We start from the raw sequence: 14,683 nt of genomic DNA, 5'->3' as shown, positions 1-14,683 counted from the left end.
CGTGTTTTGTCATCAAAGCTCAATTAACTGTTTTTAAGCATTAATATATAATAAAAAATGCATTCACCAAAATATTTTTCATGTTTATTACAAATCAAAAACCGAGTCTATAAATTTAAATTAAATAAATATTTTTTTCTTAGCATAAAATTATTAAAAAAATCTGTAAATATGGCTACACTGTAGCCGATACGTTGGTATTGATTCCACAGGGCGAAAATGACGAGAACGATGATTCGAAAGGAAGAATATGAAGCCAGTTGTCAGGTCTTGCCTTAGCCAGAGATGCCATTTATACAGATTTTTCTGTATTATACAGATTTTTACATGCCCATACAGATTCAATTCAGAGTACAGATTTTTTACAGATTTCCTCAATTTAATACAGATTTATATAGATCTCACAAAAAAGTAAGAGAGAACAAATTTAACTTTTCTGTCTGAGCTAACTTTTAGTATTTGATTCCAGTGACGATATGAAAGTCTATCAATCAACGGACAAATCACAAATTAATATGAAAATCTGTGAAATCCATTTATATTATAATTTGAAACCAATTTGAACTGATATTCATTTTTTTTTCAATGACTGAGTGGAAACAAATATTGGAAAAGCCAAATGAATGAAAAACTAACAGAAAAGATGATTTATTGGAAAAAGATACGGTCAAAGACAGTACTTCATTCAAGGAAGTAATGGCATCATGAAACTTTACTGTCAAACTGAGAGTTGTATGAACCGATTTGACGTTGCATATTGGGCGTTGAAATTCCATGTCAAATTATAAAATCATCAATATCAAACTAGATAAATATATGGAATTGCAATTCAATTGTGGCTAAAAAAAAACTATGAAACTTCGTCGTTGAATTGACTGATTGAAACTACCATCCTACAACCACAATCTATTGGAATAACATCTTTTAGCATCATTTTGTTGTAAGAATTTCATTTTATTAGTTTTTTTTTTCCATAAATACGTTTATTTCTTAAGGCAGTTTACATAAGTTTTTCTTCGCCGTAGCATCACTTTTACATAATATTCTTATCCTAATTTAATTCTAACATAGTCACAACGTTCTGAATTTATTAAAACATATTCTCTTATAGCTTAAATATCATCTTAGGTAACTCGTCATTAATTATGAAATCTACTCGGAAATATTATTTGAACCAAACGATTAACTTCTATAATTTATACAATAAGCTGTTATTTTCAGACATTTTGTTGATAATTTCATAAACTGTTTCGAGTTTGTTTGTGTCATTACATAATTTTTATTCTAATTTAGCTATTGGTTGAACTCATGGACGCAGCTGGGATCAGAACTAAGTCTTAAAAGGGGCCTTTATTAAATTGAAACTCCAATTTTCTTTATGAAATGATAAATAAGTTTCATGTATGAAAGGTCACGACAAGCAAGAATGTCTCGAACTGGGATATTGGATAGTCTACCTTGGGTACGCAAAGAATTTATTAGTTGAGATCTGACATCACGATACTCCACGCATGTCCAAACGACATGATCAATATCCCGATAACCTTCTCCGCAAGCACAATGATTAGTCTCGGAGAGCCCAATTCGAAGGAGATGTGCATCTAACGTGTAGTGATTGGACATGAGTCTGGACATCACACGAATGAAATCCCTACTCACATCCAGTCCCCTGAACCATGCCTTTGTCGATATTTTCGGAATAATTGAGTGCATCCACCGACCCAGATCATCTCTATCCCAAGATGCTTGCCAGCTGGCAAGTGTTCTTTGGCGAGACGAGCTATAGAATTCGTTGAAAGCAATCGGTCGCTCATAAATTTCACCCTCAATTGCACCACGTTTGGCTAAAATATCGGCTCTTTCATTGCCAGGAATGGAGCAATGAGCCGGGACCCAGACTATAGTGATTAGATAATTATTGTTCAATATGTCGTTCAGGCACTGTTTTATTTTGCCCAGGAAAAACGGTTCATTTTTGCCAGCAGCGTTTGAGCGAATGGCTTCAATTGCACTCAGACTATCTGTGAAGAGGAAATAATGGTTTGGAGATAATGTGACGATTACACTCAAACTATAATGAACTGCTGCTAGCTCTGCTATATAAACAGATGCAGGTTCTTGAAGCCTAAATGAGGCCGAAACATTATTGTTGAACATACCAAACCCTGTCGCATCTTCAATTCGCGATCCGTCCGTATAAAACATTTTCTCAGAGTCAACATGCCTGAACTTACTTGAAAATATTTTTGGGATTTCCGTCGAGCGTAGATGATCCGGGATTCCACGCACTTCACGCTGCATGGATGTATCGAAAAATAAAGTTGAGTCAGGGGCACTTAGGATGCTGACACGGATAGGAATATATCTTGAAGGGTTGATTTCCTGTGACATATGGTTAAAATATACTGTCATAAATTTTGTTTGAGATCGAAGCTCGACTAGTCGTTCGAAATTATTAATTATCATGGGATTCAGCACCTCACATCTTATTAGCAGGCGTGATGAAAGCTCCCAAAATCGATCTTTTAATGGAAGAACTCCCGCCAGAACTTCAAGGCTCATTGTATGTGTCGAATGCATGCAGCCTAAGGCAATTCGCAAACAACGGTACTGAATTCGCTCAAGTTTGATAATATGAGAGTTTGCAGCGGAACGAAAACAAACGCATCCATATTCCATCACTGAAAGTATCGTTGTCTGATACAATTTTATTAGATCTTCCGGATGAGCACCCCACCAAGATCCTGTTATTGTTCGAAGAAAATTTACTCTTTGATGGCATTTTGTTATCAGAAATCTAATGTGTCCTCCCCACGTGCATTTGGAATCAAACCACACCGATACCAAGATGGACAGCCCAAACGGACAAGTTATCTAAGGTATCTTGCAATGGTTTTTGCAGATCAATAGCTTTGGGTCCAGTAACTGAAACCACGCCATCATCTGCCAATTGTCTTAGTGTACATGGGGTTACTAGACAGCTGTCAATGTCATTTACGTAAAAATTATAGAGGAGCGGACTGAGGCAAGAGCCTTGCGGTAGACCCATGTAGCTAATTCTGAATGTTACCAAATCGCCATGTGAAAAATGCATGCGTTTCTCTGACAAAAGGTTGTGCAAATAATTATTTATAACCGCTGGGAGTCCATGTTGGTGAAGCTTGTCTGAAAGAACATCAATGGAAACTGAATCAAATGCTCCTTTAATGTCTAAAAATACAGATGCCATTTGTTGCTTTTGAGCGAAGGCAATTTGGATGTCAGACGAAAGTAATGCAAGGCAATCATTCGTCCCTTTATTTCTACGGAAGCCAAACTGAGTATCTGACAACAAACCGTTCGTCTCGACCCAAGTGTCGAGACGTCGTAGAATAATTTTTTCGAACAATTTTCTGATGCAGGACAACATTGCAATGGGTCTATATGAGTTGTGATTGGAAGCTGGTTTCCCCGGCTTTTGAATGGCGATAACTTTCACTTGTCTCCAGTCAGGTGGAACAATATTTTGCTCAAGAAGCTTGTTGAACAATTCCAACAAACGTCTTTTTGCGAGGTCGGGCAGATTCTTCACCAAGTTGAATTTAATTCTGTCCAACCCAGGGGCGTTATTGTTACAAGACAAGAGTGCTATAGAAAATTCCATCATTGAAAATGGGTTATTAATAAAACCATTATTTGGAGGAGATTCCCGTATAATGCTCTGCGTAGGAACAGAATCTGGGCAAACTTTCCTAGCAAAGTCAAATATCCATCGGTTCGAGTATTCATCACTCTCATTGCCCATGTTACGATTCCTCATTCGTCTGGCCGTGTTCCAAAGAGTGCTCATTGAGGTTTCTCTTGACAAACCTTCGACAAAATGTCTCCAATAGCTACATTTTTTGGTTCGAAGTATGCTCTTGTACTTGGTTTCTAAAACCATAAGTTTTTCAAAATTCTGAGGAGTTCCTCCTCCCCGTTTTAGAAACGTCTTGCAAGCATTTTGTTTTGCGAGTTTAGCCTCTGAGCACTCTTTGTCCCACCAGGGGTTGGGAGGCCTTCTGTTAGTCGTTGGCCCAGGAAAGCGTTTAGTTTGGGATTGTTCTGCTGCCTCCAGAATCGAACAAATGAGGAAGTCATATTCTTCAAGTGGAGGGAGCTCTTCCATTGAATTCAAAATACTAGAGATTCTACTTTGGTATTTAATCCAGTCGATATTTTTTGTCAAATCATATGGAATACTAGCGGAAGTAGCAATGCAATTGCTACTGCTAATTGAGATGATGATTGGTAAATGATCGCTACCGTGTAAATCAGGCAATATTTTCCAGGTGCAATCTAGTCGAATTGATGTTGAGCAAAGAGATAGATCTAATGCACTTGGGCGTGCAGGAGGTCTTGGGATCCGTGTCATGCTACCCATATTTAATACCGTCATGCTAAAATTGTCACAAATGTTTTGTATTAAAGATGATCTGCTATCATTGTAAACGGAACCCCACATCATTCCGTGCGAATTTAAATCCCCCAGAATCAATCGTGGAGCAGGAAGGGCTTCAACCATTTCATTAAGCTGTCGCTGTCCAACTTGTGCTTTTGGAGGAATATAAACCGAAGCTATGCAAATATCTTTGCCTTTAATGTTTATTTGGCAAGCAACAACTTCTATACTAGAAGTTGAAGGGATGTTTAATCTATAAAAGGAACAGCATTTCTTAATTCCCAAAAGCACTCCACCATACGGAGAGTCTCTATCGAGACGTATAATGTTAAAGTCATTAAAATTTAAGGCTATGTTTGATGTAAGCCATGTTTCACACAAAGCAAATACATCACATTTTTGACTATGCAATAAAACCTTAAATGAATCAAGTTTTGGCATGATGCTTCGACAATTCCACTGCAGGACAGTGATTGTATCATTTGTGGCGGGTGATAAATTATCCATCAAAAGATACAAAACCTGAGACAATTGGCCATTGAGCTGATAACTGCTTCAAAAAGGTTCTAGCTATTGGAAGGAATGCCATTATGAGGGTCTTTAAGGGTTCAGATATATTGAATGCTGAGAAAATCCATTCAACAATTTCCGAAAACTTCAGTAATCCTGTTGGTGGCTGTGAAATGGAGCCCACAGGATTATTACCTTTTTCTGTGCTAGATCCTGGATTGGTTTGTGAATTTGACAAACCAGGAGGCACAGTCTTTGGTTTTGACTTTTTTTGTTTAACACGGGGATCTTTTTTTGAAGATGAAATTTTAGGTGTCTTTTTTGGTAATTTGGAAGAAGACTTCTTTCTCTTAACTGACCCTTGGGTAGTGATAAACGAATTACCTTCACTATTTTCGTCAGAGTCAGAGTCCTCTGTTTCCTCTAGATTTGAAAACCCGTTTTCGGTTTCCAAAGGGGGGACATCAATGACCGTTTTAAGCATTTCTGCATATGTGCGCTTAGACCGTGCTTTTAAAGAAAGCTTAATTTTGTCTTTGTGCACTTTAAATGCAGTGCATACTGAAATATCCTCATGAGGACTTTCCCCACAATAAATACATTTTTCAATTTCCTTGTTGCAATCATTATCTTTATGAGGTCCTTTACACTTAATACATTTTGGTTTATTGCTACAGTAAGTAGCTGTGTGTCCGAATTTTTTGCAGTTCGTACAATTCATTACATTTGGAACAAAAAGCCGAACAGGGAGGCGAATTTTATCGACATAGACATGGGACGGCAACGCAGATCCGGCAAATGTCACTCGAAACGAGTCTGATGGGCGATAAACTTTTTTTCCCTCTTCATAAACTACTGAGTACAGTTGTTTGCACTCCAGTATTTTCACACCCTCAAGCATAGAGTTCTTGAAACGACCAACACCATGCTTGAGTAAATCATCTACCGAAAGACTCGCTTCGGTAACAACACCGTCAATTTCGACATCTTTGGAGGGTATGTAAACTTTATACTCTTTATTGAAATGTTCCGAAGAGACAATATCATTCGCGTGTTTCAAATTATTTACCACAACACGAATTTTATCGTTATTTACTTTTATGATCTCTTTGATTGAAGAGAATCGTGATGTCAAACCTTTAGAAATTTGGTAAATGTTTAATGGCTTTGATATACGTCTAAAAAAGACTATCCAAGGCCCAGAAGAGCTCTCCTGATATTTTTTCGTTCGTGGGGGTATAGGATTCATGCTAGGATTTACGTCCATGGATTCATCCATTACATTAAAATTTTTAATCAAACTTTAAAGTAAAAAATGAAACCAACACTACACAGTACTCAATCAAAAGGAAAAGAAAAAACTTCTACCTTGAAATTGTTGTCTATCTCCGTTGCACTGCCGTGTAGATCCTCGTTGCTCTAGATGTTCTTGTTGGATGCTGATTGTTGGATGTGATGCTACTGCTACCTGACATCCAGCACCACTCGAATTCCGATTTGCTTTCGTCTTCGCCAGCTGTAACCAGCGCAGGTCACCGGTGTATACCTGCGTGTTGTATGGCAGTGGAAAGACCGAGTTGTCTTGTCTCCTTCTTCCTTGTGCTCCGCACCGATATGCTTCTGCACCGAAGTGCCTTCGCACCGATGTGCTTTTGCACTCTCCTGCTTCTGTGTGCCTTTGCACTCTTCTTCTTCAATGTGCCTTTGCACTCTCCTGCTCAGCACTTGTGGCTGTATATTGCGGCCTGGGTAGAGTTTGGGAAACGCCCTTTGTTGTTTCCTTCACCAGCTTGGCTCTCTTATGCAGCACGATTTTACGTTTTAACGGATGCTGCCAACAGGTCTCTACCTGTAGTTCAACCGTTGTCGTATTTAACGCGTGTAAACTAACCAGCGTTATTAAACTGTACGCTTCTATACACAACCTTCTCGGTTGAACGGCTATTACTGAATGATCATTTTATTAGTGAATACCACCCATCTGACACCGGTATGTAAGCACCAGCCATTTGAAAGTATACCGATTACGTTGAGCCCCTCGCGTTTCGAGCCCTAAACACTGCGATGTTTTGATACTCATCGCGACTCTCAAATTGTGAAAATTGTCTCCACTTGATGTACCAAAACACTGTCTGCTGTATTTAAGGTAAACCGACAAGTTATTGTGAGAGAGTCGACCCAAAATTCACTAATTTTCGTGCACTAAACAAGGTAAACGCGTAAAACAAATGTATTACTGTTTGTTTGTTTACGTTGCCATCAGCTGATTTTGAAGTTCCGATTTTGATCTCATCAAGATGGCGTCGTGACAGGAGGCCGGTGAATACAGATTAATACAGATTTTTTATACAAAGAAATATCTGGCATCTCTGGTCTTAGCACCAAACACGCGAACCCAAAATATAAACTCTGTTTGTCTTGATTTGTATTTATTTTTGTAGCCGACGAGATCACATCAATATCCCTAATGTATGCAATTATATCTTTGTACATACCTGCGATACGGATATCGATATTTAAGCTTCTTTTCGCCAAGCTTGTGTTCAAGTTTTGTATGTAAGCAGTTATTTTTATAGCGTTTCTGTACCATGACTATCATTCTGCGATTTCGGTTGAAGCGATAAACTATTTTTCATTATCAATCGAGTTCATCTTATATAAATTAGAAATTATTCTTAAGCACTCAAAATTTATCCTGGGGTGGTTGTCAATTTCTCAGGCGAAACGACATAACATGGAATTTCATTCGAGCTTGCATGACACAAGACCAGAGCATGTCTAGCTGTCTAGCAACAACCTACCTCTGGCATGCTACGCGTAGGACTGAAACGATAGCTATAATTTCGCTTCACGTGCTTCCAACAGCTTTGCTTTTGCATTGATTGACCAATCAGAGCGATGCTTTGATATATCGCTTACTCCTTCAAAAGTCAGTCTATGGCAGAGAAATCCGGTATGCCGGAGATTTTTAGCAGACAAAATAGGACACTGCTAGTTATCAATCAACATTTCAATGATATATAATTGAAAATACATGGCTATGAACATTCAAATCAATACGTAGATATATTTCCAATCAATTGGTGATATAATATTACTGATTGAAACTTAACTGACTGAGCTGTAAGTGTTCAAAACCTGACCACATTTCTACTTGTATTTACCCTTGAATTTCTAATTTGCACCCCTATATACAAAACAAAGATGTGTTCCGCATCATAAAGCATAGTTTATGAATATATACTTAAATGCCGAATGACAGAAGGTCGAATGACGAAGAACTTCAATGTGGTCCTTGAAAGTGAGTTTTTTGTCATACGTTAAACCTAAATATTTAGCTTGATCAGACGATGTTAATTCCAAGCCATTCAATTTGAGAATGTGATTATTGTTTGGTTTAAGAAAAGAAGCTCTTGGCTTATGAGGAAAGATAATTAATTGCGTTTTTGCTGCATTTGGATTAATTTTCCATTTTGACAGATAATCACTGAAAATATTTAAACTTCTTTGTAGGCGACTGCAGATCTCTCTTAGATTTCTACCCGTGGCTAACAGACTTGTGTCGTCACAGAATAGCGATTTCTGACAACCAACGGGTAGATTTGGAAGATCAGAAGTGAAAATATTATACAAGATTGGAGCTACACTCGAACCCTGCGGAACACCGGCTCGTACGGGTAGCAATTCAGATTTACAATTCTGATAGCTAACCTGAAGAGTACGATCAGTTAAGTAATTTTGAATCATTTTGATCAAATAAATAGGAAACTGGAAATCAGACATTTTTGCTATTAAACCTTTGTGCCAAACACTGTCGAATGCTTTTTCTATGTCTAGAAGAGCAACTCCAGTGGATAACCCAGAAGATTTATTTGATTTTATCATGTTCGTTACTCTGACAAGTTGATGAGTAGTTGAATGTTCATGACGAAATCCAAACTGCTCTGGTAAAAAAATTGAATTCTCATTTATATGAGACATCATTCTCAACAAGATATTTTTTTCAAACAGTTTACTGATAGAAGAAAGTAAGCTAATTGGTCGATAACTTGACGTTTCTGGTGGGTTTTCATCAGGTTTGAGGATAGGAATTACTTTAGCGTTTTTCCATCTTTTTGGGAAGTAAGCTAATGAAAAACACTTGTTGAAAATTTTAACCAGAAATCTCAAGGCAACATCTTGTGATAACACTTGGGTTGAAATATGCTCATATTTCAGTGAGACTTCATTTTCAATAGGACTCACGTTCGAATTAAAATTGTGGACACTCTCGAACTGCTGAGCAAGTTTTTGAGCTTTTTCGCCATTTGTAAGAAGTATTTGATTTCCTTCCTTGAGGGCAGGAATTGGTTTCTGAGGTTTCTTAAGAACCATAGAAAGTTTCCAGAAAGGTTTAGAATATGGTTTAATTTGTGAAGGAATATTGGTAGGTAGACTGCCATTAGAAGAAGATGATTTGGCCGATCTACCTATTAATAAAATGTTTTTGTTAGAAGATTAACTGTAAGGCGTTCCTGTATGTTGATTATTTACATTAGAAGAATTAAATGGTAGATTTCTACCTGTTACACTAGCGTAACTAACATTAGAAAAAGATTATGACGACGTCGATCTACCTGTCAATAAATTGTTTTCGTTAGAAGACGAATTGGAAGGCGTACCTGTTTTTTGTTTTAAATTGGAAGAAATAAGTGCCTTAGAAGAATTAGGCGTGGCATTTGTAACGGGTTTTTGATTTCAGCCTTGAAGGGTCTGTCTGATTTTATATGATATGAATAAAATTTATGAAGTTTCTCGGACAAATATCGGATAGGACGTTCGTAATCTTCCAATCCATCAACCAAGACTCGACATTCTTCTCTTCATCCGATTTGAAATGAGACTTTTACTTCCGGGAGAAAAGTAGAAAGCTTAGTACGAAATGCTTTGAAGTCGGAAATCATCACCGTCACTGGTAGCATAGATTGACGTTTCTTCCCAGAACGACAAGCGTCCATTTTGGGAATTTTTGAACAATTTTCTTCTATGTCGCTACAATCGGATTCAGGAAGAATCTCGTAAATATTGTTAGACGGCATAGAATCAAAAGAAGGGAAATCCGTCCGTTATCTTTTATTTTTACATTCAGATCCTATAAGATCGTGAATGTTAATCGAAAAATGTTGAATTACGGATTGTGATTTATTCCGTATTGAAATATTTTTAGCCTTAGGCTTGTTGCCTTTCCGGTTGGACGCAGGCATTTTTGAAATGAATGAAATTTGAAATTAATTTAGCTAGGCTAAATTAGTCTTCGATTAGACTCTTAGTTTGGAAAAGTCTTGATAAAGACTGATTAGTTCGACGAATAGTTCTTTGAATAGCTAGCCTTAAAAAAAGCTGATTATTTTCTTAGTCTTGAAAAAGACTGATTATATTAGAATATCACTTTTTGTATAGCCTTGAGAAAGGCTGACTAATTGTTAGTCTTTAAAAAGACTGTTAGTGAATCAGGTAGCCTCGAAAAAGACTGAAGCCTTGTATCAATGAGCTATACGAACGACTGTTCAACACCGACTGATATAACTTCATCTCATAACTTCGAACATGAATCGTATTTTTCACGTACCTGAAATGTGAAATGTTTCAAAATAAACATTTAAGCTATTGTCACACTTTCCCATTGGAGCAAGGCGAATGAAGCAGACATTTGAAATAGTTATAGTGGTTTTAGTGGCTAAATCGGGTTTTTGAGGTAACGTTCTTACAAATGAGATGAGATGGGGAGCCGTTGCCCTACTTGGTGATAATAAAAGTGTCATTGTATCGGGAACCATTTCTATTAAGCACTGAAGATTCAATTGAAATATCGCCACCTGTGCATAGATCAACAGCATGATGTTTCGCAATGGAATCAACATCAGCAAAACGGAGAAGGTAATTCATTAATGTCGTTTTCGCTTGATGCCAAACCTAACCCAGTTTCACTCTAACTGCTGTCAAACCGTTTGTTTGAAGCCAGTTTCGCACCTAGTTTCAACGTTATTGAACTGAAAATCGAGTCAGTTTCGAACCTGGTTTTTATATCATGTTTGCTCGAAACCCCGTTGCTAAGTGCGAAATCAACACAGTTTTGTGAAAAGTGTTTGTTTGATGAAACTACCCTGGGCCAGGTTCAGTTTTCTCAAGCGAAAACGACATAAATGAAACTGAGAAAAAAGAAACCCGACCACCGGTTCATTAAAATTTGACCAAACCATTATGTTTCCTTTTGGAAATCTGATCGAAGAAACAGTAGGATATTTTCTCCGACAGTTTTTTTCAGAACGCTAAGCTTCCCCATCTTTCTAAATAGCAATTTGTTACTATTAGCGACAACGATAACATTTGTTTATTTTCACTCACGGCTTCACTGGTTCTTGCGCACCACCGCCAAGTGTTGAGTCCGCAGTCCTTTTAGAAGGTACCGGAAGACCTCTACAATAAATCACAATTATTTCAGTTTTTCTTCGGTACCCTCAAGTCTTATTATTTGTCTTTGGTTCTACTCGTGTTTCAAATACTGAACAAATAGAACAGTTACGTATATCAGTTTTAGGTTTGACATTACGACCGTCCCACGACAAAAGGGCCTAACTTCAAATTTCAGTTTCTCTTTGTTTACTTTTTCTTTCACGATTTACCGAACTGATTTTATATTTGACGCTTAACTCTTCGATAAACTTTCAAAGTAAAACTACAAGCTTTCGATTTAGATTGGAAACTTCAGAGAATTTGCAATAATGGCTCCGTAATAATCAAAAGAGAAAGTAAGGCCCTTTTGTCGTGGGACTATCGGTTAGTACTTCTAGAATAAATAGAACTTAAAAGTTGTCGTCTAAGAGTACGTTCAGTTCAGTTTTCTGTTTTATTATGCATCTATGAGCTGCTGAAGATGCTTTGGCTAAAACTACAACTGTTCTATTTGATATTGTTTAGTTGAGTACCATCTAGTCGATAAGGTTGGTTCACGAAAAAATCAGATTTAATTTGGAATAAAACCAATTTGCTGTTAGTTCAATCCAAGATGCCTTGTCCTATTCATCTAATTGTGTATTATCAGTCATACTAAAACTAATTACAGTTACTTAATTAGGCTGAATGAATCAATTACGAGCTTTTGAGTTGACTCCAGTTCAATACAACGCTGACTCGATTCGCTTCCTACTATTCTGAAACATCTTTAGCGTAGTGACAAGATGCCAAATCAAGCCAGAATAGCGAGGAAGCGTCATGGCTGCATAGGAATGACAACAATCGCTTCTTTCGCTATTCTTCACGTTATACATTCTCTTGTTTACCGGAACTTTGGCTTTGGCTTGCTCGATCACAGCTATATATGGCTTGCCAAGTGAAAGATTTTTTTGGGAAACTTAGCCTTTTTCTTCGTTCTGAAATGCTCCTCTATGCCGTTCCGTTGCATGGCCGTATAAAACACATTTCGGAAAGCTAGTCAAATAATAGCGAAACAATAGGTTTCTTGTATTGCCACTTTTAATGGCAGTGTGAAATTTTGAATTCACCTCCCTGTAATTTCGGATCCGGATAAAATTCAGTAAATTTGTATGCAATCACAAGAAGCGATTTTATACTGGCCGATCAAACTGACTTTTGCCTTACCGGTACTTGACTTTTGGTTCCAAAAATACCGGAAAAGTAATAAGAACTTACCTCGATATCAAGCCTTTACCGACTTTATGCGGATCCGACCTTCGGTTCTGGAATTACTGGAGGATGGGTCTTCCAAGTTTCATACTGTCTGTTCCGGTTTCGGAAGTCTCGATGTGTGAAATTTGCGAAATGACACCGACGTCAGTTCGGTAAGAAAAACGTAGTGCTACGTCAAAAGCTTTATACCATTGATGTGCAGCCCATCTGATAAAAACGTGTAAATTTTCGTCTTCTGAGATAAAACAAAAATGACTCATTTTTACAGTTCCGGATAGTTGCAGCTTAGTAATTGAATGCAAGCACCGTCGTGAAAGAATTTGAAATAATATTGAAGACTTGTGCTCATGTAGAATCAATTGGATTTTTTAAGTTTCCTCGATTTAAGTTGAATGTTTAACTGCTATCTCAAATGCAAATTTTTATCCTACTTGTAAAATAATTCAAACTTAATGTCAGTCACGATTTCACAGTATACCAAAATATTACATTTCATGATTCCTTCATTATTATTGAACGCACAACTAAATGCCATCTCTCCCAAATCCTGCTCATTTCAGTAATTAAGAAGGAAGTTCGCTTCGAGGGAGACTTCCAGGATTCGCTGCCCCGCACGAAAAACTACTGCTCCCGGTCCGGTGGTAATCGGACGCGTTCCTCCAAATCGAAGCGCCGATCCGGTGGCCATCACCACCACGGTCAACGTTCGGACCGAACGGAGCACGAGACGCGATCCTCCTCCTCCTCCGGTAGCCGACGGTCTCCACGGCGGAGAGGCCGCGCACCGGTCGAGATTGAGTTGGAACCGGAAGGGGATGATTCGGACGCGCGCAGCGTCTGTTCTACCTGTTCGTCCAGTTCTTCCAGCGCCGACGACGACGTGTACGAGCTGCCGATGCGGCGGACCTATGGCGGAACGCGGATCCACTATATGCCAAACAATTCGCTTGCGTGCGCCCGGAAGCGGAAGCAACTGCAGACTAGCCATCCGTACGAGAAAGACAATAAAAACTGTATCATATCGTGAGACCCCCGAGAGTTCAATGGGACTTTGCTTCCTTTTGAGGGCTGTAGGTTAAGTAGGGCTGTACATTTTTCCTCCGTGACAGAATGTAACGCGTAACCAAATTGTGAATCGAAATAGCATTTCAAGTGTTTTTTTTGACAACGGAAAAGTAATATAATATTTAAAAATAAAAAAAAAACAGTGTATAAACTGCAGGTTTGAATGTATTTTGATTATTCGGTGTTGAAATTCTATATTATGGAACAAAATATTTTTAAACAAAACAATTACTCGAGAGATTTTGTGAGAGATTTTCGTATTCAAAGGCAAACAGTTCACGTACCAATACAAAGCAGAATGTATGCTCATATCTTATGTGTAAGAATTTTTATATATAATAGTTTGATAGAAATAAATTTTTACTGGAAAGTTGAACGAGGATGTTTCATTTGTGAAGGGTCAATTTTTCATGTGTAGAGGTTTGGATGAGATTTGTGTCCGGGAAGTTGGCAATAGAACATACTAGACCCATACCTTACCTTACCTAACAGCTATAGGCCTGGGGTGTCCTTTGCTGTATCAAGAATACGTCTCCACATAACTCGGTCCATGGCTGCTCGTCGCCAGCCACTCAAGGCACGGACGCCTTTGAGATCACCCTCCACTTGATCGATCCACCTTGCTCGCTGCGCTCCTCTTCTTCTTGTACCAGTCGGATTAGATTCAAGAACCATTTTCACTGGGCTGTCGTCCGACATCCTTACGACATGCTCAGCCCATCGTAGACGTCCGATTTTAGCTGTCCGTACGATGGGTTTCACGTTTTCGTCTTCCATCTGCACTCCGCCATAGATGGTCCTCAGTACGCATCGTTGACCGTTGTCATTTGTTACCGCGTGCAGGCTCCTCAGTCCGATCACGGGTCTGTACATTGCCTCCCGGCCTACCTGAGCATTCATGTCGCCGATGACGAGTTTTACATCCCGCCGTGGACAGCTGTCGTAGGTTCGTTCCAGCTGCGCGTAAAATGCTTCCTTCTCGTCATCGGGTCTCGTCTCATG

The 14,683-nt window shown here is 38.4% G+C and overlaps 1 protein-coding gene across 1 annotated transcript in view; it reads left to right on the top strand.

The window, feature by feature from the left end:
- Nucleotides 1–14,057, top strand: part of LOC131436934 (protein prickle-like) — an 87,649-nt gene extending 73,592 nt beyond the window's left edge. Inside the window, exon 9 of the mRNA XM_058605931.1 lies at nucleotides 13,177–14,057. Within this exon, the coding sequence (XP_058461914.1) occupies nucleotides 13,177–13,643 (467 nt within the window). The 3' untranslated portion in view covers nucleotides 13,644–14,057. The remainder of the gene's footprint in view (nucleotides 1–13,176) is intronic.
- The last annotated feature ends 626 nt before the right edge of the window (nucleotides 14,058–14,683 follow it).

This window comes from Malaya genurostris, chromosome 3 (genome assembly GCF_030247185.1).
Source record: "Malaya genurostris strain Urasoe2022 chromosome 3, Malgen_1.1, whole genome shotgun sequence".
Classification (NCBI taxonomy): Eukaryota; Metazoa; Arthropoda; class Insecta; order Diptera; family Culicidae; genus Malaya; species Malaya genurostris.
Note: the sequence above shows the minus strand (reverse complement) of the source record. Positions and strands in the feature narration are given on the sequence as shown.